We start from the raw sequence: 27,650 nt of genomic DNA on the forward strand, positions 1-27,650 counted from the left end.
ACTCACAATGGAAAAATTGAATAAGGAATAAAACATAAAGAAAATTGATAGCTGTATCCTCACTTAGGACATTGCCTAGCACAGAATAAAGAAATAGCTGTTAGTGTTTTATTATTGTAAATACCACCCCCCCATGAACTTGTTCTCTCTTTCTCCACATATGTGTATTTTTCCCAGTACTGGGATAATATTTGATGTAGAGTTGTATTCTGCATTTTTAAAATTTGACAGTCTTCATGGTATTTTTACATTTTATTAAATATTTTTGGGTTCCTCATTGTAGTTGACTTGAAGTAAATAATACAGATACATTACTTCAACTTGGGCTTTCCTGGTGGCTCAGCTTGTAAAGAATCCGCCTGCCAATGATGGAGATGCAAGAGACGCAGGTTCGAACCCTGGGTTGGGAAGATCCCCTGGAGAAGGAAATGGCGACCCACTCCAGTATTCCTGCCTGGAAAATTCCATGGATAGAGGAGCCTGGTAGGCTCAGATCATGGGATTGCAGAGTCTGACACGACCAAGTGCACGCATGTGCATACATTATTTCATTTTACCACTGGGAAAGACACAGAGGAGTTGTGGCTAACCTTTAAGTTTAGCTCTTTGTCTGTGGTGCATCAGCTACAAGGTCTCACTGCTTCATGAAGACTGGTTTCCTTTGCCTTGTAGAGAGTGGTGGCACGAAGCCCAGGAGAATAAGAAGATAAGGCCGAATCCATATGACACCAAAGTGAAAAAAAAGTTGCGCAAGTTGCAACTCACACCTGGCTTCCCTAACCCGGCCGTGGCGGACGCTTACCTCAAGCCTGTGGTGGATGAGTCCAAGGGGTCGTTTCTGTGGGGCAAACCCGACCTCGACAAGATCAGAGAGTATCCTTTCTCTTCCTCAGACACAGGGAACATCAAGGCAAAGTGTGTGTTGGTTTAAAACCTACGAAACATGAACTTGGATCACTTTTTTCTTAATATTGCTTTAGCTAAGATGCTCCTTTCCATTCCTTTCTCTCCTTTTTTTTTTTTTTTTGTGGTTAAGTACACATAACATAAAACGTTACCATTTTAATGATCTTAAGTGTACTGTTCAGCGATTATGACATACTTTCCCATTATTGTGTAACCGTTATCACCATTCACCCCCATATTAGTCTTCTCATCTTCTGAAACTAAAGCTCTGTACCTAGTAAACACGAGCCCCCCGTCAACCTCCCGACCCTGGCCACCGCCATCTGCTTTCTGTTTCTGTGGCTTTGACCACTCCATGTATGTTCATCACGTAAGTTACACCATACTGTATAGATCTCCTCATGACTGGCTTATTTCATTTGCATAATATCCTCAAGGTTCATCTAACTGTAGTATGTGGCGGACTCTCCTTCCTTTTTAAGACTGAATACTGTTCCATTGTATGTAATATCACATTCTGTTTATCCATTTATCTGTCTACGGACACTTGGGTCCCTTCCATGTTTTAGTTATTGTGAATCATCTCTTTAGTTTTAAGGAAGATCTTTATTTGAAATAAATAGTGATACGCAATCATATTTAAGTGTTTATTCTGAAAGAATAGAAAAGATGATTAGGTTTGTTCTTTTTATTACTGTTCTTTTCTGCATATTTAAATAATCACCTGGATAGATATTTTAAAGTTTGCAGTAGTATTAATCTAACTACATCTTTTTCTCTCAAAGAAATATATGTATGATATCAGAAGTTTGTTTTTATCCTAGATTAGCCTTTTTTTTCACAGTCACTAGTCTTGGGTGTCCTAAAATGAGAGTTGGATATCTTTTATCTTAGAGAATATTTATAAGAACATACTGCCATTATGTTGGAGTAATTTGTTATCTTCTTTTACCATTTTAATCTTTATAAATATGAAAATCTTTGGAGATATGCGAAGTGGAGTCAAGGGTGGGTTTTTTGGACCTTTTTACTTATCACTTGTAAATATCTTTAAAAACAGTATAAGCCTTAACTGCCTGCATATTTTGTCAGCGGTATTTTGGCTGGAACAGGACGAAGACAGATGAATCTCTGTTTCCTGTGTTAAAGCAACTGAATGTCCATCAGGTAATTGTGACAGCTCTTTTCCTAAGTTCAGGATAGTGAGTAAAATTAGGAAGGCTGTGATGGCCAGCTGTTAAAGGCCTGTTACTTTTACTTTGTGGGGCTTCCCTGGTGGCTCACACAGTAAGGAAATCTGCCTGCAATGCAAGAGACCTGGGTTCGATCCCTAGGTCAGGAAGATCCCCTGGTGAGGAGAACGGCTACCCGTTCCAGCATTCTTGCCATGGACAGAGGAGCCTGGCAGGCTGCAGTCCATGGGGTCGTAAAGAGTCAGACAGGACAAAGCGACTGTAGAAAGAGGCCTCTGTATGGCCCTCAGTTCCCTTGGGTAGGGAACAGCATCTTGTTTTATCCACGAGCGTGTTCCTGCCCACACAAGAACCTCCGCTCACCCAAGAGACAGCCCACGAAATGTACATACAGGTAAATCATTCTGCAGATTTCAGGCCAAATCCTGCAAGATACATGTTCAGATTAAATCCTTTTCAGTTAGGTCGGGTTAACCTTGAAAAAAAGAAAACGCAAAGCTGAAGTAGACCGCCTTTCCAGAAAGTTTCGTGTTGTTTGGTGACTTTCTGTGCTGATCGCCTTGTATGCCCACCAACAAGAAAGCTAGTTGGCTTAGTAACTGATTACTGCTTAATTTCAGATAAATTTTGTTGTAATACTGTTCTCCGTTTTCATTGTAGAAGTTAATATAAGTTTATTTCTATGAAATTAGAAAGTGGAAAAAATGAATTAAAATTACTCGTTGTTTGCTTCCTCCAACATAGAGGTTAATATTTAGGTCTGTTTTCTCTTATTTTTCCCCTCCTTCCCACATATATTTGTCACCAGACATAATTGCAATTTGATACAAATAATACCTCCACTCATTGGTTAGGGTAAGTTTTTCTGTGCGTGTGTTTTGCATAGCTTTCATTTTGAATGACCAGATTACATCATTTCATCAAAGAGATTTAACTTAATTGGCTCACTTCCCATCAGATCAGATCAGATCAGTCGCTCAGTTGTGTCCGACTCTTTGCGACCCCATGAATCGCAGCACGCCAGGCCTCCCTGTCCATCACCATCTCCTGGAGTTCACTGAGACTCATGTCCATCGAGTCAGTGATGCCATCCAGCCATCTCATCCTCTGTCGTCCCCTTCTCCTCCTGCCCCCAATCCCTCCCAGCATCAGAGTCTTTTCACTTCCCATAGTGGACTTTAAATTTTCAGGTTTTCGCATGGAATGCTGTGATGGACATCAGGCATATCACTTTTCTCAAACAACTGTTTTTAAGGAATGACTTCCTGAAAGTGGAGTTTTAGAACAAAAGTCAAGAATATTTCTTACGACTTTTAATGTATAATACTGTGAAGTTGCTTCCTAAAGGTATCACGGTGACAGTGTTTTTAAAAGGAAAGAATAGAATTTAGAAACAGACTCCATGATATCGTGTTGCTATAAAAGAAGATGATTTTGTCCGTAAAAATATTTAACTCTCTTTGAATGCTGACAAAGGGATTTCTTACTTGATAGGTGGGCAGAAGGATTAGTTGACAGAGCTGGCACTTTCAAGTATGATGTTGAAAGAAGAATGTACTGCCAGCATTCATTTGGGAGAGATGGACTTTTTGTTTTTGCATTCTCTCCCCTTTTAAAAAAATGTATTTATTTTTAATTGGAGGATAATTGCTTTACAGTGTTATGTTGGGTTTTTGCCATACATCAACATGAATCAGCTGTAGGCTTACCCTTTTGAAAAAGGATGAATTAGTATTTTCTGAAAGAGTCATCCAGTGCCACTAATAATAAGGTGGAATTCTTTGCTTTGTAAAGTTTACTTCCTTGTCTGATGAAATATTATTTCATTTTTTTAGACACAGCTCCGAATTGATTCTTTCTTTAGATTAGCCCAACAGGAGAAACAGGAGGCTAAGGGTATTAAGAGCCAGAGACTTAACAGAGCTGTGACATGTATGCTGAGAAAAGAAAGAGAAGAAGCAGCCAGTGAAGTAGAAGCAGCTTCTGTTGCCATGGAGAAAGAGTCTGAGTTCCTTGATGAGGCGAAAGGAAAAACCCAGAAGAGAGGCACAGCAAATAGATGGAAAGAGCCATCCAGCCCGAAAAGAAAGAGGCTTTCAGATTCTAAAGGAGGGAACGAAAGTGGTGGGTTTTTGGGGGAGGCCTACCTCTCGCAGTCATCCGAGGCCTCTTCAGGTGAGGATGCGGAGTACTTCCCTGCGATGGGCGTGCAAAGGCTGAATGCGCCCGGGGCGTCCAGAGCCCGCTCGTCAGCTGCACAGAGCGCAGCACAGCCTGCTTCCCGGAGGGACGGCGGGACCACCACGAGCAGCTCCAGCGACGACGATGATGGGGGGAGGGCGAAGCCCATGCTGGTGACCGCCAGGCCTGTGTTTGGGAAGAAAAAGCGGAGGCGCAGAAGCACGAGAGGAAGGAAGTGGAAAACCTAACCCATGCAGCCTCTGTGATTGGGCACAGCTTAACGTTTTGTGATGAATTTGTTGTGGGGAAATAATAAAATTCACAGTATTTGCACAGTCTTTGTTGTGTGGCTTTTAAAAATATGGACGTTGAACTGGACAGTTACTTGTTTTCTTTAATATGTTACCGTTTTCTAGTGTTTTCCACTTCACTGAATATTTCTTTATATACAGGCCTCATCTGTTCACGTTTCTAGTATTACGCAGTGTCGATGCTTTCTAACGTTAGAAAGGGAAAAGGGGTTTCTGTTGATCAGTACTTACTCTCAGTGTACGTTCCCTCTGACTTTCCAACCTAGAGGAGAATAAAATATATTTATCTTTATATCCATTTCATTTATGTAAGCATTATGTATGTGCATGCATGCTAAGTCGCCTGAGTCGTGTCTTAACTCTTTTCGACCCTGGACCATAGCCCAGGCCCCCCCATGCATGGGATTCTCCAGGCAAGAATACTGGAGTGGGTTGCCACGCCCTCCTCCAGAAGATCTTCCCGATCCAGGGATGGAACCTGCGTCTCTTACGTCTCTTGCACTGGGAGGTGGGTTCTTTACCACTAGCACCACCTGGAAACCCCTTATGTAAGTATTTTTATGTTTCTATTTGCATTCATTTATGTTTACATTCCAGTGCAGCTTCTCAGGTACTTGGACTGTAGCTGCTGCATTTCTTTGCTCATTAGTTCTTTCTTCCTAATTTGAAATACATCTTCTGCTTCAGCCTTCTCTAAAAGCTTTCTTCTAAAATCAACACTGACTTCTACATAAACAAAGTAAAATCTTTTCTTCTTTTGTGTGTGATTTTTTTAAACTTATTTTTTTTATTAAAGGATAATTGCTTTACAGAATTTTGTTGTTTTCTGTAAAACCTCAGCATGAATGAGCCATATACATATATCTTCTCCCTTTTGAACCTCCCTCCCATCTCCCTCCCCATCCCACTTCTCTAGGTTGATACAGAGCCCCTATTTGAGTTTCCTGAGCCATACAGCAAATTCCCATTGCCTATCTATTTTACAAATGGTAATGTGAATTTCCATGTTACTTTTTCCATACATCTCACCCTCTCCTCCCCTCTTCCCATGGCCATAAGTCTATTCTCTCTGTCTGTTTCTCCACTGCTGCCCTGTAAGTAAATTCTTCAGTATCATTTTTCTAGATTCCAAAATAAAATCTTTCCTTAATGCTTCTTTTCTCTGGAGATATTTTAATAGAACAGTTGTGGGGAAGGGTTGGGAAGAGAGACATTAACTTTTTCATGTTATTCTCTAATTTCTCCAAGCTACTTAAAAATGAGAGTGTTCTGCATATGTGTTTGTAGGTAGAATAGCAGTAGTTTTGCTAAAATGTAATTTTGTTGCTAAAATGTAATTTTGTTGCCTTGATAACTTATATTTATCCTGCACTGCAGTAGCTGGAGTGAAGGCTAAGCTGCTGTAACCAAGACGTGTTCCTAAACCGTGTGAACCACTGTTTCCCTGGTGGCTCATATGGTAAAAGAACCCACCTGCAATGCAGGAGACCCAGGTTCGATCCCTGGGTCGGGAACATACCCTGGAGAAGGAAATGGCAGCCCACTCCAGTATTCTTGCCTGGAGAATCTCATGGACTGAGGAGCCTGCTAGGCTACAGTCCATGGGGTCTCCAAGAGTTGGACACAACTGAGCGACAGACACTTGTACTTTCAAGTAAGCTGAGACACCACGTCTTCCTCAGCAGTCAGGCCAGTCTGGGCTCGTGAGGCAGGTGAGCACCTTGAGGTCATGCAAGGTCCAGGTTCAGCCATCCCCTGGGTACTGTACCTCTTCAGCTGTCTATACTGGTCATGGCTGTATCTGCAGTTGAACCTCCTCAAAGAGGAAAGAACCATAGTCCTGGGTGAGCAGGATGTCTTATGTTAAAGGTGACTAGAGGAATCACACCCTGTTCCCATCCTGTTGAACTGAACTGACCATATTCAGTGTATACTCAATATACTCAGAAATGTAATCTCTACCTGGACTGTGTATCCAGAAGGAGGAAAAATAGATAATCAGAACTATTAGTTCAGTTCAGTTCGGTTCAGTTGCTCAGTCGTGTCTGACTCTTTGCGACCCCATGAATCGCAGCTTGCCAGGCCTCCCTGTCCATCACCAGCTCCCGGAGTTCACCCAAACTTAGGTGCACTGAGTTGGTGATGTCATCCAGCCATCTCATCCTCTGTCGTCCCCTTCTCCTCCTGCCCCCAACCCCTCCCAGCATCAGAGTCTTTTCCAATGAATCAATTATTTGCATGAGGTGGCCAAAGTACTGGAGTTTCAGCCTCAGCATCAGTGCTTCCAGTGAACACCCAGGACTGGTCTCCTTTAGGATGGACTGGTTGGATCTCCTTGCAGTCCAAGGGACTCTCAAGAGTCTTCTCCAACACCACAGTTCAAAAGCATCAATTCTTCAGCGCTCAGCTTTCTTCACAGTCCAACTCTCACATCCATACATGACCACTGGAAAAACCATGGCCTTGACTAGACAGATCTTTGTTGGCAAAGTCATGTCTCTGCTTTTTAATACACTATCTAGGTTGGTCATAACTTTCCTTCCAAGGAGTAAGCGTCTTTTAATTTCATGGCTGCAGTCACCATCTGCAGTGATTTTGGAGCCCCAAAAAATAAAGTCTGACACTGTTTCCACTGTTTCCCCATCTATTTCCCATGAAGTGATGGGACCAGATGCCATGATCTTCGTTTTCTGAATGTTGAGCTTTAAGCCAACTTTTTCACTCTCCTCTTTCACTTTCATCAAGAGGCTTTTTAGTTCCTCTTCACTTTGTGCCATTAGTAGACGACTTAAATATGTTTGCAAAAAGCCTGTTTACTCAGTCCAAATGCTAATTAAGATGTGTGTACGCTCAGTTTGTACTTGACTGTTTGTGACCTCCATGGACTGTAGCCCATCAGACTCCTCTGTTAATGGGATTCTCCCGGCAAGAATACTGGAGTGGGTTGCCATTTCTTTCTCCAGGGGATCTTCCTGACCCAGGGATTGAACCCATGTCTTGTGAGTCTCCTGTATTGGCAGGCAGATTCTTTACTACTGAGCCCCTGGGAAGCCCCATACCAATAAAGATAGAAGTCGGGGGGGAAAAAAAAAAAAAGACTAAAAACCAAACACCATTATTATGCCATAAGTACAGTATTTACAGGACAATTTGAGATTATATCCTTTTTTCCCTCTAAACCCTGTAACCAAGGTAGATCCTTTATAAGGGAAGAAGCAAGTTTCAAGATGTTATTATAACCGACTTTACCAAATTCACCCATCTAATTGGAAAACATTGTGACCTGAACCCAAATCTTCTAATTCAGAATTCAGGGTGCTCTTCTACCTATAAAAAAAAGGTTACCGTTTAAGACAAACAACAACATAGCAAATTTATTATTTTTCAAAGCAAGTTGGGATACCTGTAACTTATTTAGCCTGGCGACCATCCTATACATTTTCTGTAAATTTATATTTCAACTTATCTTTCACTTTCTCTACATTTGCTGTTATAACTGCTATAGAGCTTTTTATTTCATTTATTCTATTTGATTCATTTTTGTAGATTTAAGTTCTCTGGTGTAATTCTTTTCGTCTGTTTTTTGTAATATCTTGATCACAGTTACTTTGAAGTCTGTATCAAACAATCCTGGTATCTAGGTTACCTGTGGGTTTGTTGTCTGTTTCTTGGTATGACTAGTAAACTTTGAGTGAATGCTGGACATTATGTATAAAAAATTGTAGATGTTGTGAGTCCTCCTCTGGAGAGGTTTCCAGAATGTATTCTGGTGGGAAGCAGAGGGGAAGGTCACCTCACTTTAACCAGGACTGAGTGGGTTCAGAGCTGGTTTGCACTTTGTCAGACTCCATCTCCTAGTTTTCCTCCATCCCTAAAAAGTAGTTTTCCACAGGTACCAAGTGGGATATTTCTTCTTTTGAATTTTGTTCTGTTTTTAGCCACTTTATGCTTGGAAAGTTAGCCTCTTGCCCTAAACATCTTCCTAAGCAAGTAATCTTGAGTAAAGAGTCAGTGCTGTGTTGCTATAAGCTACTTAGAGCTGGAGGCAGAAGTCTCTCTGTACTTCTTTTTTCCAAAACAGTTCAATATAACCAAAATAATCATTGTCGTCGTGTCTCTTCAGATGATTTAGACATTCTGCGTGTCTAAACTGAGGTTCCTTGATCTTTTAAATAACTTGTGGGAATGGAGTATTACTCAGCCAAAAAAGGAACACATTTGAGTCAGTTCTAATAAGGTAGATGAACCTAGAGTCTATTATACAGAGTGAAGTAAGTCAGAAAGAGAAAGATAAATATTATGTACTAACATATGTATGGAATCTAGATGACACTGATGAATTTATTTGCAAGGCAGCAATGGAGAAACAGACATAGAGAATAGACTTATGGACATGGGGAGAGGGAAGGAGAGGGTGAGATGTATGGAGAGAGTAACATGGAAACTCACATTACCATCTGTAAAATAGCCAACAAGAATTTGCTGTATGTCTCAGGGAACTCAGACAGGTGCTGTGTATCAACCTAGGGTGGGATGGGGCGGGAGATGGGAGGGAGGGGACATATGTACACCTATGGCTGATTCATGTTGATGTCTGATAGAAAACAACAAAATTCTGTAATTATCCTTCAATTAAAAAATTAAAAAATTGTGGGAAAAGACAGGTGGTTTTTATTCACTGAATAATTCTTCATTCTTGTTTTAAAAAGATCCAAAAAAAAGAGCGTGTCCTCTGCCCAGGATTAACCTCCTGTGGATAATTGTTTTCATCATTTAAGATTTTGCAGTTTCCAGAATGTTTTTTTGTCTATCATATTCATCTCATAGATACTATGTGCCTTTTATATCTCTACTTTACATATGAGGAAGCCAAGAAACACGCTAAGTCAGTGCCTAAAATCACAGGCCAATTATTGACAGGAGTGATTAAAATCAGGCTCCCAGACCAGTAGTCCTGTCCTATCCACTGTCGTGAGCTTCATCCATCATAATATGTGAAGTATTTCTTAGAGGCTGTACCCGCACTCCTAAGTTTAACTTTACAATATTGCTGGGTTTCATTACCTGTTAATAACTTCTTATTCAGGCTATTTCCAGTGGTCGCGGGAGTTAATACAAACTCTGAGTTGCAGCCCTACATGCACGTGAGCAGGTGTACAGGCTACAGATACCCTCTGCCTGCCTCTTTACTCCCAGTAGGAAGGAACTGCGGTAACCTAATCCCTGCGGTCAGAGCGCTGCAGCACACACTCTCCCAAGCCTTCTGGGGCAGTTGTCTGAGGCTAAAAATGGCCTTTGCACCCAGACAAGGTGACATGGAAAGCATGTGGCCTCCGTCTCACAGGACGTCAGAGCTGGGGAGGCTTAAATAACGCTTGGCATCCGAGTGAAAAGTTATCACTTGGCCCAAATCGCCTTCACTCATTTGCAGGAGGAGTTGAAACCTTCCCGCTGGCTCTCGCTCTGGGCACGAGACGCCCACATGGAATATGCCTACTTACTTTCTCCGACCCCTTATTTATGGGCGTCCCAGCCTCGCTGCTGAATCTCAGAGGCTGTGCAGACGCAGCTGTCAGGCTTAGACCTGCTGCCAGCGCGTACAGTAGTCAACTGCCGAGCTTGGGCGCTCGCCTTTCAGGCACCATCAGAGGGTCTCAGCAGCAAAGACAAAGTTGTGGATGATCCTTTTTAACCTTCTAGAAACTCAGCTAACTCGTGTACATAGGTATGTCCAGACTTCACGTTTAATACATGTTGACCTGCTGGCGGACAGGTGTTGTAAAGACCGCGTCCCTTTAATGGAAGAGAAACTAAATTGGGAACAAACCGGGTGACCACTTTCGCTATTGTTCAGCCCTGCGACCTCAGGGCCGTAATATAACCTTTGATTTTCCTCCTTTGTAAACTGTAAGGAAAACAATCTGTCTCCTAATTTACTGAGGCATAGTTTAAAGAAAGATGTGGTGGCTGTGACATGTGTTTTAGGAGCCAGGTGTAGGAAAGGAGTGAATATTAATTCATGGTAGTACAGTGATTATTAAAGGATTCAAAAACTGATGCTTAAAACATCAAATCGTTGTTTTCCAAAGTTGGAACTACAACTTACTTAAGCTCATTCATTCACAAGATATGCTTTGTTTGAGAGGCATACAAAGCTTGAATTCCTTTCCTTTTAAATATCTTTGCTGAGATGGTATGGGTTTTTTTTTTTTTTTTTTAAAGAAGCTACTCAAAAAAGAAAGTGTTTGGTGGTTGGGCTATTTGACCTTGGGTACAGGCTGATGGCCATGGGTGACAGCTTCTTTGCATCTGTGCTATGTAGGGAGGTTTGTTTTGGATTAATGCTATGGCGTTCACTACACTGAGTGGAACCGTTTCTCTCCCAATGTTTTAACCACCTCTTAAGTTTTAGGATTGCTCTCTGACTAGTTAGTATGAAGATGATGGCTTTCTTTGTGATAGCTGAGGTGGCTCTGGTGAAGAATGTTTTCTTCTTCCAAGAACTTCTAAAATTTCTGACTCTCAATTTTAGTTGGTACTAGATAGATGGTGTTTTAATGGTCTTTTTAAAAATCATAATTTTTAATCAGATATTTTAATATAATTTTCTCTACTGTATTTGGTGTTAAATTTTATTCGGTAACTATGAGAGCACATTTTGAATTAATTATTACCATTTGATATCTTAATGTATTATTTGTCTAGTTTTCAAGAAATGATCAAGAAAGCATCAATATATCGCCATCCATTAGCTAATCACTTAATGGATCCAGAAGTTCAAAAAGGTAAATTATTTTTTGTTTCTTTATGTAATTTGACCAATTCTAAGAAGACAAAGCAACTAACAATGTACATGCCAACCTTGACGGCGCTCACTGATGTGCTAAAGAGAGCTGGGGCTTTTTATCAATTGCATATACGCCTGTGCTTGTGTTTGCTAACCTGTAACTATCTCTAACAATGTTTATTGTCTCCTGCTATACCTGATGATACGTTAGAGATAATTCTGACAGGTAATAAATCAAGTACATAGACTTGCTAGGTATTAATAGAGTTGTTTTTTTTTTTTTTAATCTGCAAAAGTGGAATAAAAATTTTCCCCAGATGCTACATGCTAAATACATGATTGTGATTTCTTCATTATTTCTTTTCAGATAGGAAGATTGCAAGAGAGATAAAAATAGTCTTATGGTTTTTACAATTGCTTCCATGAAAGTTGATTTTAGACTGTAAAATTTGTCTAGCCTGTGTGTATGGTCCTTCTGATGTATTAATTAGAGGCAAACACAGTGTAATTTGACCTCTTTTGACCTCTTGTGGTAAGGAGAATTTAAGGTCAAATTCCATTACCAGTGGAGTTATTTGGATTTGAGCCGCTGTTTTTTTTTAATATCATCCTAAATATCAAGAATGACTTTTCATAGACTCTGTAATATATAACTGTTCCCATTGCCTTGAGATAAAAAGTGCAGATAGGGACTTCCCTGGTGGTCCGGTGTTAAGACTCCGCACTATCAATGCAGGGCCCCAGGTTCGATCCCTGGTCAGGGAACTAGATCCCACGTGCTGCCACTAAAGATTCCACATGCCGCAGCTAGAAGCTCCTGCCCGCTGCAACTAAAGACCCTGCATGCTGCAATGAGAATCGAAGATCCTGCATGCAGCAACTGAGACCCAGTGCAGTCAGAAATAAATAAAAATTAAAACGTGCAGACATACGCTCTTGATATAGACTAGAAGGATTACTACCATATTTTTGTAGAACAGTTGTACAAACTTAATTGTCTAGATTTCTTTCTCTCTCTGTTTTATCTGCACACTTTGGATATTTTCTAACGACTGTAGTCCTGTTTTTTTTCCTCCCTTTTTTAGGCGTACCAGGTGGCCTCTGCCTGGGTGAGCATCGTTAGGCCAAGAGAGCTGGGTGTATGCCCAGTGTTGGCAGCCTACATGGCTTAAACGTGAATGGTTTAACTGTAGTAATTTTCGCAAATCTAAACACTTAAAGTCATAATCACTTTAGAGAATCCAACCATTTAGATGATTTGAATGAAGATGCGATTTCTCTGCAGTTTAGGAATAAAATCTCATCACTGTCAATACCATTAGTACAAAGCCTGGTTTCCACTGTGCGTATGGTAATTTGGCAAATTACAAAAGATATGGAAGAAGTTCAAGGTAAGGTGCAGACAGAACTATTATGAAAGTATTTTACAACGTGAACAAACACAGCCCATGATAATCATCCACGTAGCCAACTGAAGCTTTCAAAATACATTCACAGGCGTGGTGCTGAGGGGATTAAGAGTGTGCGGAGGGGGCAGAGTCACATGGCATTTTGTTGGAAAAGCTTTCAGTAACCAGTAGAACACTCAGTTCTCAAGTACTGAAGGGTATTGGCTCTTCCCGATCTAGCTCTTCTGTACTTGGTTATCTTGTGCTTGGAAAGGATGGAGCAAGCCCATAGCCCAGTGCTTCTAACTCGACACTGGCCTGAATATCCAAGAATTATAGGGTAACACTTGTTATGCACAAAGTTAGGACTATAGTGAATGCTGAAAATTCCTCTGTCTTTGGTTTCTAAGGAGACGTGGTTTCGATCCCTGGGTCAGGAAAATCCCCCAGAGAAAGAAATGGTAACCGACCTGGGAAATCCCACGGACAGAGGAGCCTGGTGAATTGCAGTCCATGGGGTCACAAGGGTCAGACATGACTTAGTGACTGAACAACAATGAACGGTTTCTAACGCTGCATTGTAATCTAAACCGTCTAAAACCACATCCACGTCAACTGTGCCAAATCTCAGGTTGCCTACCCTTGTCAACAGCTGCTCTCCAGCTGTTAGCACAAGTAGCCACGTGCTATAAAGGCTGCTCTCAGGGTGCTCAGCCTTGGATCAGGTCCATCCTAACCCAAGGCTCCGTGATGCCTGCTCACAGTGACTCCCAAACCTGGCCGTCCAGCTGCCTGCCTGATGGCCTCTGTTCTGCCTTGCGTTGGTTTGGTCCCTTCAAGAGGCGGGTGCCAGGATGGGACTAAACGCGCCCGAGATCTACAGGGGGATGTTTGCGGAGAGACATCCCGGGTGGCGCTGGTGGTAACGAATCCCACCTGCCAAGGCAGGAGACAGGAGGTGTGGGTTCATTCCCCAGGTTGGAAAGATCCCCTGGAGAAGGAAATGGCCACCCACTCCAGTATTCTTGCTTTGAGAATCCCACCGACAGAGGAGCCTGGCTGGCTATAGTCACGGGGTGGCAAAGAGTTGGACACAGCTGAGCGCAGTTCCCATCATAAGCAATACTGCCTTAATATAGGAAGAAGAAATTTTGAGTAATTCTATTGCTGTTTAAGAAACATACCAAACTGTAGTCTGAGTTAACGTTAATATACTAATTGGAGTACCAGAGTACACAAAGTTACTAATGGGAGAATCATCTATCAACACATTTTACATGTTTAAAAAGTAATCTGGATAAATATCTGCTAGATAAGACTGTAATCAATGTTTCACATACTGAATAATAACCCTTAAACATGGTAATCTGCCTCAGATAGCTTCAAAACTCAGGGTTGAATGTCAAGTTTGAACATCACTTGTTGCCCTCCAGGGAGGAGTCTACCACTGCCTCGGGAGCCCACAAAGTCACACGTGGCTCCTAGACCCAAGGCTTGCTGCCTCACTGCAGACTCGTGCGTCTTTTTTCTAGATGATTACGGCTTCTGATTCGCTTCTAATGTAGCCTCCGCTGCTACCACCAGAAGGAAATTCTCAAATATCAAATTCGACGGGGTAATTCTTGTCCTCATGATAGTCATTGGCTCCTGCTCACCCTGTAGAAGAAAGGTCAGCACTGCCCTAGGGTCATCCCCGCCTGCCTCTTCCGGCTCGTTTTCGACACCAGCCTGTACACCAGCTCGCGGTCCTCCCGGTTCGCCAAGCCTGCCTCCACACCCCGGCGGGGGCTGCGTCTGTCTCTCCTGACCTCCCGTCCTCCCTTCCCTGCCTGGCAGCCCTCATCTTCCCTCTGCCGCAACTCAGATGTCTCCTCCTGAGGATGCTTCTCCTGATTCAGCCAAGCAGTGGGGCTTCCCATTGCTCGTTTGAAGTATTTCTTTTATCCCACATTGGTACTATTCCAGCAACCGGCTCTGAGTACAACTAAATTTGGTTCTTTTTTATTTTTTAACCCCTGACTTGCAACCCGAGCAGTCTCAGTAAAAAGTGAATTTTACTTCTTTGGCAAATGTATTGATAGTTATCATTTGAGCCACTTAATGAAAGTTACAGCCTCTTGAATAACACAGGGAGCTCAGCCCGGTGCTCTGTGATGACCCAGCTGGGTGGGATGTAGGGTGGGAGGGAGGCTCATGAGGGAGGGGACATATATGTGTATATACACACGTGTGTGCTAAGGTCCTCAGTTGTGTCCGACTCTTTGTGACCCTATGAACTGTAGCCTGCCAGACTCCTCTGTCCATGGGATTCTCCAGGCAAGAATTGGAGTGGGTTGCCGTTCTCTTCTCCAGGGGATCTTCCCGACCCAGGGATTGAACCCACATCTCTTAGGTCTCTTGCATTGGCAGGAGGGTTCTTTACCACTAGCGCCACCTGGGAAGCCCCCCCACCCACCACACACACACACACATACATATAAAGGTTTACATACACACACACACACACACACACACATATATACTTACAACTGATTCACATTGCTGTACAGCAAAAACTAACACAGCATTGTAAAGCAATTATCCTCCAATTAAAAAATACATTCTGGCAAAAAATTATAGCCTCTATATATTCTTGAAACTAAGCAGACATCCAGACCAAAAAAAAAAAAAATTTGTGAAAACAGCATAAGGGAATCAGGTTTAACATAAGGGCCTGAGAACTTGACATTGCTAAGCCTTTCAGAATTCTAGTTTTCAGGTTTGCCTGTGACCATTCACTAATCTGAAAATATCTTTAACATCTTTAAAAAAAAACTCTCTAGGTATTTCTAAGAAGCACATGACATTCATCTTTGAACAGAAGATTCTATTGAATGACAGTCTCTTTCATTTAGTTGAAGGGTTTTTACTTTAAATTTTGCTGACAGGTCTTCATGACAGCCCTCAAATGGAAGCTTAAATTCACTTGTCATAGCTGTTAAAGAATTTTCTTTCCCATGTATTTCTGTGATCTGACCCTTCCATCTATTATTGCTGTTATTGACTTTAAAAGTATAAAAGAGAAGAATGCAGACAGAACCTGCGTTTTTGAAGGCTTGTTGCAATCCAGCCTTGAAAGTCAATTCACTGTTGGATTTTCCTCTTAAGAAAATCATCACTGTAACATGGCAGAATCTTGCTAATTTTTACTTTGTAATTGAAATCACTTTAGTTCTCTAGAGGACAAGAGCACCTGGTAGATATTGTTCACAATCAGCAAAGATTTAATAGCAGGAAAATGGTGTTAAGCCTTTATAGTATCAAAAGCATTAAGACAGATAAGCCTAAAATTGCAACATAATTGTTACGGTTTCTTGATTATGTTTTATTTACAATTTGTTTTAATATTTGTTTCAATATTAAATTCATTAATAATAATACTCTTAAGATTAAGGTAGATAGCTTTATCTACAGGTATAGCACTTCCCTGGGGGCTCAGATGGTAAGGAATCCGCCTGCAATGTAGGAGACCTGGGTTCGATTCCTGTGTTGGGAAGATCCCCTGGAGAAGGAAATGGCAACTCACTCCACTATTCTTGCCTGGAGAATCCCATGGACAGAGTAGCCTGCTGGTCTACAGTCCATGGAGTTGCAAAGAGTTTGATGCGACTGAGCGACTAACACACACAGGTATAGATATCAGAAGTTTTCTACTTTTCATGTAGGGAAGCCAAAATTCTACATATTGCATAACATTTCCTGGTTTTAGTTATTTGTCCTGGGGCTGAGTGCTAGATTACAAGGAAGGAATATGTGTAGAAAATTGTTCTTTGGAAGTGTAAATTAGAATTCCATTGTATGATAAGACTATTAACTTTTGGAGAAAAGTGCTCTTCACATCTTTCCTAAAAACCAAAGAATATCCACGAATTCATTGACCTTCTCAAGATTCAGTCCCATAATCAACAAATAGCCAAACATACTCTTTGGGGACCTGTTGTTTGCATATTGTGTTTGGAGCATAGGTTTCCCCCTTTTGTTACAACAAGGCGATGTTAGGGACGCCCTGTAAAAGTGCAGCTTTTCTGTTAGATTGCTGCCCAGTGGCTCTTGGCATCAACCTTGAAATGGGTGGTGATATTGCTGAAACACTGAGCGCGTGCTAGTCCATGCTAAACTGATGCAGTCTTATCCGACTCTGCGACCCTGTGGACTGTAGCCCGCCAGGCTCCTCTGTCCATGAAATTCTCCAGGCAAGAACACTGGAGTGGGTTGCCATTTCCTTCTCCAGTGGATCTTCCCCACCCAGAGATAGAACCTGTGTCTCTTATGTCTCCTGCTTTGGCAGGTAGGTTCTTTACCACTAGTGCCACTTGGGAATCTCCTGTCTTTTAATTTAAATAAATAATTGTTCTTAAGTTATTAGCCCTGGGGGTTCCCTGGTGGTCCAGTGTTTAAGGCTTGGTGATTTCACTGCCACGGGCTGGGTTCAATCCCTTGTCAGGAAACTAAAACCCTGCAAGTCTCGAGGTGAGGCCAAAAAAAAATTTTTTTTAACCTCAAAATCTTTAATGCTAAAAAACAGTAAAGTCTTTTTTTTTTTTTTTTTAATTTATTTGGCTAGGCCATGTCCAAGTCGCTGCTTGTGAGACCTAGCTCCCTGACCAGGGATGGAACCCAGGCTAGGGATCGAACTCCTGCACTAGGAGCCCAGAATCTGAACCACTGGACCACCAGGGAAGTCCCTGAAGTTTTAAGCTGGATGTAATTGTGTGTGTGTATTTGCTCTTAAAATCCCATGTATTACATCTGGACAAATAATTGTAAGTACCCAAATTCAGTATATTTTGATTTCCTGCTATCAATTAAGGAATACTTTTTATGAGTGTCCCTTTCTATGGAATGACTGATATTTATATAGTCTTTAAATTCCAAGGAGAATGCTAATATAAAACACTGTCAGTTAAATTTTCTTCAGCCTGACAGTGTTTGCTATAGGATATGTGATCAGCCTAGGTGCATAACTCATTTCAAATGACCGTGTGCAATCATCGAATTGTGTTCTTTTAGGGTGTATGTGCAATTAATCCCTGGGTAAAGGATCTGCCTGCAATGCAGGAGACCCAAGAGTCTCGGGTTCGATCCCTGGGTTGGGAAGACCCTTGGAGAGGAAATGGCAACCCACTGCAGTATTTCTGCCTGGGAAACCCCATGGACAGAGGAGCCTGGCGGGCTACATATAGTTCATGGGGCACAAAGGGTCAGACACGACTGAACACCTAAACAACCACCACCACCACAACATGCGATTAACAGTGGTTGTTGTTTCATGAAATTTTTTGGAAATTTCATGAAATTCCAATCTCTTGGAAGATCCTTTAATTTGGGGGGTGTAAGTCATTTTAAAAATTACATAATATATTTACATATGTATTTTAAATCTCCGTTCCTTATAGAAGTAAACATGTCATTCTTGAAAAAAAAAAGACTAGCTCTATTTATTTACATTTGTTATTGCACTGTAGTTGTTAGGACAGCAGCACTGATCTGGTCAACTAAGCTTTCTTTTAGGAAAGCGCAAAGTCAGAGATGTCGGTGTGGTAGCGGTAAATACTCACCAGCAAAGTTTTTATATCAAAGACTGGAATCTTAGCGGGTGCTCCTGGGATTTCGTGTGCTCTAAGGTCTATTAATCCCCGATACCTTAGGTGACTTGTCAAAGAAGTGCTGCATTTATAAGGAGTTCGCAAGGAGGCCCAAGCGGGCACATTCAACTAAAGGTCAAGGAAGCAATTAAAGTTCTCAGCTTTCCCCTAAAGAACTTCCGCAGCCCTCTGCTGTCCCCCCAGCCTCCCATCTTAGCAAGGCAAGTGAATCTAGCAAAATGAAAGTTAAAGTTCAAAGGCAACGTTATTACCAATATTACTGGCTTCCTGGAGCTCTTCCTGAATGTGAGAGCCTGCTGTTGTTTCAGGAGAAATACAGTGAAATATGTTAGAAGAGGTGTCTCTTGCTTAGGACTCTCCATTTTTCACCGGTTCGTTTTCTCTGCATCTCTGCCAAGGTCAGTGTGAGGGCTGGTGGAGGGGGTTGTGGGGGTGGCCCCCCACTGTGGAATGCGGTGAGGTTAGAGTCCTTTGGAGAACGCTTGGTTCTGTCTGGGTCTGTTCAGGGATCACAGAATTTAGGACAGGAAATCGTCTTGGCTCAAGTTCCTGCTGGATTGTGGCCCCTGAGGGAATCTTCCAACAGGGAAAAACTTCATCTTCTTGCCACTGTGCTCCCAGAATGCTACGGAATGATGTTACTGGAGCTCACAGGACAGAGTTTGGCAACTATTGGGTGGTTCAGAAAGTTTGTTCTAGTTTTTCAATAAGATGTTATGGAAAAACCTTTTGGCCAATTCAGTACGTCTTCTCTTAGGACTCAAGAACTTAGGGCAACCTCTCTCTCACCCCTGTTTTTGCCTCAATGCATGGAGAAGCTGCAAAATCTCCTGGGGCCTTGAGTCCAGAAATTTTAAGACTGGTGCCAAACTCCTCATTTTTTTTTTTAAACCTTTGCACGTTCCCCTTTCCTAAAATTTTGGGACTTGTTTTAATGATAAAAGTTTGCTCGTTTTTGAGGGAAATTGCTTCCTTACTTTTAGGAAGAATAGATTTAAAAATTGCTGGTGTCAGATTTTGGTTTAGAGTTAGGGAGAATTGTGAATCATCAAATTTTCTAATTGCAGAATGGGCCACTTGTGAAGGAACAACTTCACCCTCAATGGAAATATTCAAAGAGGCTGAACAAGCTGGGCATGTTGTTCATCCCCAGAGGAACTTGAGTTTCCTGGATGAGGTGCAAGCTGAGACCAGGAGGCAGCCGCGGTGTTTTCCATCTGACGTTCAAGGATCAGATGACATTTGACTTTGGAGTGTCATATCTGTTTTGAAAGTATGAATGATGGCAAGGTTGCAAAGTGTGAAGGTTTTAACTTTTGAGATTTGGGAAATAAATTTCCCAAGAGAAACTTGTCTTCTTCTATGAAGACCAGAATGAGAAGTTTTTGTACTTCCTCCAAATTTCTAGGAAATGTGTTTGTTTTCTGTTTGTTTACTTACTTGTTTTTGGGTCTCAGGGCAGAGGTGTGAGCGAGTCATACCCTTCACGTCATGGTACATGGCATCATCTCAACAAGACCCCCTGTTGTATGTGTATCTGTCTGTATCTTGTTTCATTCATCCTTTTTACCCATTTCATACTTCCTTTCCTTTTCCAGCTTCTTCCTGACAACCTTTCTAGTGTGTTTGATGTAGGTCTTTGACAAATATTTTCACACATATCCACTTAAGGACTTGTGTAAAAATTTAGAAGAGGGAGCAGGATTGCTGGCTTGTAGGATATTTATATATAAATTAACAAAATACCATAAGATTGCTCTCCAGAAAGCAACATTTTGTATTCTTATCAGTGAGACTTATCCGATATTGTCAATGTTAAGATGTCATGAGTTGCCCCCAAACAATAATATACAAATAAGTAATAATAATATAATACAAGTGTAATTGATGGATGGTATCACATGTCTTTTGCTTGGATTAAGGCAGGTCACAAAGGATCTGCTACGTTGAAATAACTGGAATTGCACTGTGAAGCTAATAAGAATAGTAGAAATCTTAGACTCTATCATCAGTCTTTCTTTTGTTCTAGATGAATAGATTGGTAGTCTTTATTTATTTATTTTTTGGTTGCTAGCCTTTAAAATATGTTGTTTTTTTAAAAAGTCTTTCAATTGTTTATTTCACATAGCATTGCAGAAAGGACTAACAGTTGACTTCAACCTCAGTAAAAATCAGAAAGATGTTGTCCCAATGTGTGAAATGTCAGCTTCTGTTAAGAGCTGTTTTCAAATAGTTATACCTTACTACCATTATGTTGCAGCTAACGTCAATGACTGGTCAGAAGCAACTTAGATTAGGTGGAAATGCTGCATTTCCAGTAGATTCTTCTCCTTTACTGCTGCAACCACAACCACTGGCTTTTTCTTTTCCTTTCAGAGAGCGGAGAAGACGGCGATGACAGGACAGTGGTTGCAGAGATCATGAGGAGGTGTTTTGTTCCAGCATTTGTAACAACCATCCCCTGGGAAGGGTTTCATTTCGCTGGCCATGAGATCCGCATCAATGAAGCCACGGATTGTTACGGCGCTGTTGTTTGGCCATCGGTATAATTTAAATTATTTTTCATCCAATTTTGTCTATTATTATATACCATTTGGAAAGAGAAGAGAGATTCCATAGTTCTATTTTGTGACCTCAAGCAACAGTAAAATTTAGAAATCAAGAAATTGGGAAAATGCTTCCACCAATTCTATTTCTGACTTGTAGGGTTAATAAAGACTGTTGTTTACACATTCAGTTTTTGGTTACTATAGGTCAGAAAAGTTTAGAATTGTACACATTTTTATTTCCCATTTAACTGGGCTTTATTTGAGTTAAACAATTAATATGAAATCTGTATCAGTCTCAACATGCAGAATATTCTAAAAGGCCACACTCATCTATCAATTGTCCTACGAAGGCTGCAGCCCCCTCTACTGTCTGCCCCAATCTTGAACATATATTTCTTTAAAATGACTCTTATTATTAGAAAGTGAAACTGAAGTCGCTCAGTCGTGTCCGACTCTTTGCGACCCTGTGGACTGTAGCCTACCAGGCTCCTCCATCCATGGGATTCTCCAGGCAAGAACACTGGAGTGGGTTGCCATTTCCTTCTCCAGGGGATCTTCCCGAACTACGGATCGAACCCAAGTCTCCTGAATTGCAGGCAGACGCTTTACCCTCTGAGCCACCAGGGAAGCCCTGTTAGAAGTTGCTTCCTTTAAAGATAATCAAGCCTAAGTAACTGAACTCTATATTCTTAGTTCTCTACTCTCCCCAATAATCCCCAAAGACTTTTTCTATCCTAAATGTTGAACCTATTGGAGAATGTACTTCTGTGGATAATTTCTGTAGAGATGTGTATATACACACACATACACTCACATGTGCATGCCTGCTCAGTCGCTCAGTTGTGTCTGACTGTCTGCAACCCCGTGGACTGTAGCCCACCAGGCTTCTCTGTCCATGGGATTTCCAAGGCAAGAATACTGGAGTGAGTTGCCATTTCCTCCTCCAAGGGATCTTCCCAATCCAGGGATTGAACCCGCATCTCCTATGTCTCCTGCATTGGCAGGCAGATTCTTTACCACTGTGCCACCTGGGAAGCCCACTCTCACATGTGCTTATACATGTATTATAGCATTAGTGGGGTATTTGTCTAATGGAGTTTAATATTGCTTTCTGTGATTACTTACTAAGCACTATTTTTTCTTTTTTTGCATTTTCATAGGCCCTTGTTCTGTGCTATTTTCTGGAAACTAACGTAAAGCAATATAACCTGGTCGACAAAAATGTGATTGAAATTGGAGCTGGAACGGGGCTCGTCTCCATTGTGGCGAGTTTACTTGGTAAGTAGCTGCTTTAGATCAAGTGGGATCAGAGAATCCAATGATCTGATAGCATTAGTTGCTTTTGGTATCCATTTGCTATGCCTGGAGAATTCCATGGACTGTATAGTCCATGAGGTCGCAAAGAGTTGGACACGACTGAGCAACTTTCACTTTCATTTTACTATAACCTGGGCCTATTTTTTTTATATATATATAAATGATAGTTTATTTTGAAATTCTCCTCCTGATAGAAAGTTGGTCCTAGTTTCTCATGATTGAGTCTTTTTACATATTTTTTTTTTTGTACATGTATTCCCCACCGCCCCCACCCCCCCCAATCCCCCCCACCCCGCTTTTTTTCCCTGGGCTTGTTTGCCTTCTTATTCCTGATATTAAGGAATATCTTTTAGTTTTTTCCTATTTTTATTTATTTATTTCTAGTTTTATTTTGAAAAATTTTATGTATTTTCAATTGAAGGATAATTGCTTTACAATACTGTGTTGGTTTCTGCTCTTCATCAACATGAATCAGGGCCTGTTTTCAACCCCTTCATGCTTTGAATGGGCTTCATTAAGAAACTTAACGATGTTAAAGTCACCTGACTGGTTTCCTTCCGAATTTTCTGGGAAGCTGTATTAGTTCTTCTCCTGGGGTGTAGGTCACAAGTGCATTCTAGCCGGCATGTATATCCTGGCATTCTGGCTGCTGGAGGACATGGGAAATATGAGGCATAGGCAGAGCCGACTGCTGCGGACTCTCTCTTCTTTATTTAAATTTCAGCCCATTTCAACCTCCCCGTATACTTGGTATATTCCTTTTGGATTTTGAAGTCATTTTCTTTTATGAAAAAGCACCTGTAGGAATTGAGAAAGACTGTCAGGAGTCACGTCTGCTTCTAAGTTTAGGTGCGTGTCCTTGGATTTATTTTCTCAGTTATTTCCATTCTTCTTTTGCGATCGCCTGTTCTTTCACCAGCATCTTCTTTTCCAACTAAATGTGCGATGGTCTCTACGTGTGTCTGAGCCTGCTTCAATCTTTTCTGTTGTTGTTATCTATTTCACAGCCTTAATTTATCTGCCTTCTCTGATGTGCGCGGCCCAAATCCGTCTTGATTTTCTTGATCTTCAGAAGTGCACACCTGCCACTCTAAAATCTTGAGAGCAGTTCAAGATTTAGCAATTCACAACTTTCTAAAACACTGGAGAAATATAGGACCCTTGAAACCCTCCCCAAATATTTTATTTTTATAAATTGCTCTGTCTTGACATTACTTTGAAAGTCACCATCCCACTTAGTATGGCTAGTGTCAGAGGTCCTGTTGGATTTACACCTGAAAGCGTCCTCATCTAAGAGCAGAATTTGTGTTTGGGGAAGCTGTCCATTCATTAAAAAGAATCAGTCCCTTTGGTGCTTGTATGACTTGACGCAAGCATCAGAAGAGGGAAGCTTTGTTTGGTCAGTGGTGGTGTTTACCTCTAGACACGAAGCTCTTCATAGTCAGCCCCAGCGCCTCAGTTCAGTCGCTCAGTCATGTCCGACTCTTTGCAACCCCATGGACTGCAGCACGCCAGGCCTCCCTGTCCATCACCAACTCCCGGAGTTTACTCAAACTCATGTTCATTGAGTTGGTGACACCATCCAACCATCTCATCCTCTTTCAACCCCTTCAGATAGTTTATATTCCTATGGGTGAAGGGCAGTGGAGGGAGGAGTCATTCCTTATCTTGAGATTTTAAAAAGATTTGTTGAACTTGATAGACCTCCCACCCTATACACACACACTAGAATGCAGAGATTTTTATCTCTGTGATTCTACCAATGAAATGTTTATTTCCCTCCCGTTTTAATAGTTTCCAGAAACAGAGTCAATAGCCAGAGAAATTTGCCATCATGGGTGAGAAATGGGTTCTAAACTGGTCTGGGGTGAACTGGATTCCCCTCAGATCTGTTCTCTCATCCCTTACCCGAGCCTGTCCTTGTCTGATGTAGATTTCAGACAATTGTAGACTTATTTACACATTGTTTTCAGGTTCTCCTGCTGCCTAAAGTTCATGTTAGGGGACAGACTTTATTGAGTTTTGGTGTACAATTTTCTCCTGAAAAGGACTGCCAGTGTTCAGTTTTAACTGTGGGCTTCTTTGATGTTTTCATCCGAGCATTCTGTCCTGTGTGTGACCTTTGGCTGCATGAGCTGTCTGTGCAGGTTGTGTGTGCACGAGTGCTCAGTCGTTCAGTCCTTGCAACCCCATGGACTGCCGCCTGCCAGGCCCCTCTGTTCATGGGGTTTCCCAGGCAAGCATACTGGAGTGGGCTGCCATTTCCTCCTCCAGGGGTCTTCCTGACCCAGGAATGGGATCTACGTCTCCTGCATTGGCAGGTGGATTCTTTATCTGCTGAGCCACCTGGGAAGCCCCAAATGCAGGTTGTAAGCGTCAGGCTTATAATGGGGTCAAGCTGAAACCATGGGCATGAACCTGGGTGTCACGATACTTTCAGTGTAGTGACACTGAGAAGTCATCTCTCCTGCCTCCACTTCTCACACTCAAGCACTTCCTGGTCAATGATGGGGTGCTCAGTGTTACGTATACTCATTTGGTCTCACATGACTGGAGCTCAGGTTTCTTTTAGGGAAGATCCCGTTTATCTTTCAACAGTGACATCTGATTGTTTCAATCCAATGAGGATACCAAAATCCTTTGAATTTCCCTTCCTTTTAATGTTTTAAGTAGATAAATAGAAAATAACAGCAAGAATAACAAAACAAAAGTGACCAAAAAAAGAAAAAAAACCCAGGAGAACAGAAAAGTGCAACAGATGTAAAAGCATCAATACCTGGAGAACCTAACTGTGTGTAAGGGGAGGCGCGAGGCTACCTTAGCATCCATTCTGAAGGCATTTCCCTCTTGTGTGTACTGTCTTTGACATGGGGCTAGCCTTCGTGCCGAATTGCAAAGTGCATGGTGGCTCACAAACCGGTGGCTTCACCTCGTCCCATGAAGGTTTCTCTCCCTGCTGTCCTTTGTCTCCCAGGCGCACACGTGACTGCCACAGATTTACCTGAGTTACTTGGAAACCTGCAGTATAATATTTCTCGAAACACCAAAATGAAAGCTAAGCATCTGCCTCAGGTCAAAGAGCTCTCCTGGGGTGTAGCTCTAGACAAGAACTTCCCCAGGGCTTCCATCAACTTTGACTACATCCTGGCGGCCGACGTGGTCTATGCTCATCCATTTCTCGAAGAACTCCTCGTTACCTTCGACCATCTGTGCAAAGAAACCACCGTCATCCTCTGGGTCATGAAATTCAGGCTGGAGAAGGAAAATAAATTTGTGGATAGATTTGAGCAGTTGTTTGACCTGGAGGAGATTTCTAGTTTCCCTAGCCTGAATATTAAGTTGTATAAAGCGATGAAGAAAAATCAGAAGAGTGCATGTTATCCTCAAAGGAGGATGTGGAAAGCGAAGCCAATTTCTGGTAGATTATTGCTTTAGCAAAGACCCTAGATAATCTGATGTAGCACTGAATTTCAATGGGAAACACACACACACACACACACACACACACACACACACACACACACACACGTGCGTGCGCCTCACCCCAGGCAGGGATGTTCCCAGATGTAGCATGTGGATCTAGAGAACCGCACAGCCATTGTGTGCTAATTGATTAGGACAAGGTCTGCTTTCCTTATCTTTCTATAGCACCATCTTTAATTATTATCATCTTAATACATGGTGCAGTCATTGTTAAGGTATAACTGTTGAACAATGGTTTTTAATGAACAATGGTTTTTAATAATGGTGTCTTTCACATAAGCTTACGTGATTCTCTCTTTAGAAATAAAGAAATGGACTCTAGTGAGCTCACAAATAAATCGGAAAAGATGAACATAGGGTGTGATGGTCGGTGTGAAATTACTGTGGCTTCGTTAGTGCCAGCTTACAGGTGGTCTGTCTTCTCTGCTCGGCAGGGTGGGTCTCCAACACAACCCCTGAAATCAATCAAGCTGGTGGATTTGAGGTTATGGGCAAGGACATTTCACAGTTCACTCTAGTAAATGAAAAAAGAATGGAAGAACACATAAAAACAGCTGAGATTTTGGGGGGAGTTATTGTTTTATTTTTAAGCCAAGTACAGATACTCTGTATCACAAGAACAGAAATAAATATAAAAGTTTGAGTTGAAGATACACATGAAAAGATTTCAGTCTCTAATCTCAAATAACCAGACATATGGCTGTTATTAACATTTAAAGCTTTTCTGATGAACATACAGAGACCTAGATATTTGAAATCCTATGTGCTTTCTTCCCACCCCACACCCCCTGCCAGGTCCTTAGAGATTAGAATAAAGTCTGAAGTAATTAGAGTCAGTGCAAGAAGAGCAAAATATTAGGGTTTTGTACCACGTAACAAGACTAGTGGTCATAACCCTTCTGGGTTCTCGGTGATGTTTGCTGGGCCAGCTCTGTGCCCTGGGAATGCTATCGTCCAGCCCTTTCTACTTCACTGGAAGTTCTCAGTCTATTCATGGTTGAGTAGAGCCAAAAAGCCACTTCCTAGGACTCTGACCTTAAGCCAGGATGCAAGTGTACTCCCGGTGGGTTTTTTTGGTATGTGAGGTTCATGGGGTCATCTCTTCAGAATTACCAGGATTTACGTGCCCTTTGTTTTCACAGCCTGTTAACATACAAGAAATCAACTAACTCTCAGGGGCCATTCTAAGAGGCTCTGTGAAATCAGTCTCTCCACCAAAAGGGGGCCTAGGCTGCCAGAGGTGTGGTCCCTTCCCCAAAGCCACACAGCTGCAGGGGGCCAGTGCTGGGCACTGGGGCTCAGGGTGGAGTCCAGAACCCCTGAGTTTTTTGGTTGTTGTTTTGTTTGTTTTCCATTACTCGGCCTTCATGTATTTAAAAAAGTCATTTTCACACTCTTTTGTAAGTGAAGTCATTTCTTCCAAGTGAAATCAACAGGCAGACAGGTAAGCAAATGCATGCACATGTTTAAGGTGATACTTAAGCAGAGCTGGAAGGAGGTGAAGGAACAGCTGCGCCAAGACCTTCATGCAGGAGCTCACCGGTCCTCAGGAGGAAACACCAAACCAAGGCCAGTGAGCTTGGAGCGGGGTGAACTGGGGAGACCAGGAAGATTGGGGATCAGAGACGCTGGCAGGGCTGGATCGTGTGGGACCTTCGTGGCAGGCTGGGGTCTCGGGAGGCAGGTCCGGAGGTGGTGTGAAGGGGCAGGTCACTTTTCAGGACGGGATAAAGACATGTGGAAGGAGCAGAAGGAAGCAGGGCAGTGGCAGAGGTCAAGCTGCTGTGCAGGCCCAGCCGTTCCCCCCACTCCCTGGGGCCTCTGGACCTGGTGACTGTCCTTGGATGTAGGTGGCCCTGGAGGCTGTGGTTTGGGGAGGTGACAGCGGGG

The 27,650-nt window shown here is 42.1% G+C and overlaps 2 protein-coding genes across 3 annotated transcripts in view; both read left to right on the forward strand.

Annotated features, from left to right (window-relative positions):
* The window catches only part of LOC109566944 (basic immunoglobulin-like variable motif-containing protein), a 68,945-nt gene extending 64,327 nt beyond the window's left edge, over nt 1-4,618 (forward strand). For both annotated transcript variants that reach the window (XM_070800464.1, XM_070800460.1), the window contains 3 exons: nt 673-873; nt 1,989-2,073; nt 3,935-4,618. In XM_070800464.1, the coding sequence (XP_070656565.1) occupies nt 673-873; nt 1,989-2,073; nt 3,935-4,528 (880 nt within the window). In that variant the 3' untranslated portion in view covers nt 4,529-4,618. The remainder of the gene's footprint in view (nt 1-672; nt 874-1,988; nt 2,074-3,934) is intronic.
* A 5,366-nt stretch (nt 4,619-9,984) lies between these two features.
* Nucleotides 9,985-26,112, forward strand: LOC109566945 (protein-lysine methyltransferase METTL21E). The gene is made up of 5 exons (XM_019971691.2): nt 9,985-10,316; nt 11,297-11,376; nt 20,788-20,954; nt 22,121-22,238; nt 25,252-26,112. The coding sequence occupies exons 1-5, from the start codon at nt 10,270-10,272 to the stop codon at nt 25,710-25,712; spliced, it is 873 nt and encodes a 290-aa protein (XP_019827250.2). The 5' UTR covers nt 9,985-10,269; the 3' UTR covers nt 25,713-26,112.
* Nucleotides 26,113-27,650: the final 1,538 nt, after the last annotated feature.

The sequence above is a fragment of the Bos indicus genome, chromosome 12 (genome assembly GCF_029378745.1).
Source record: "Bos indicus isolate NIAB-ARS_2022 breed Sahiwal x Tharparkar chromosome 12, NIAB-ARS_B.indTharparkar_mat_pri_1.0, whole genome shotgun sequence".
Taxonomy (NCBI): domain Eukaryota; kingdom Metazoa; phylum Chordata; class Mammalia; order Artiodactyla; family Bovidae; genus Bos; species Bos indicus.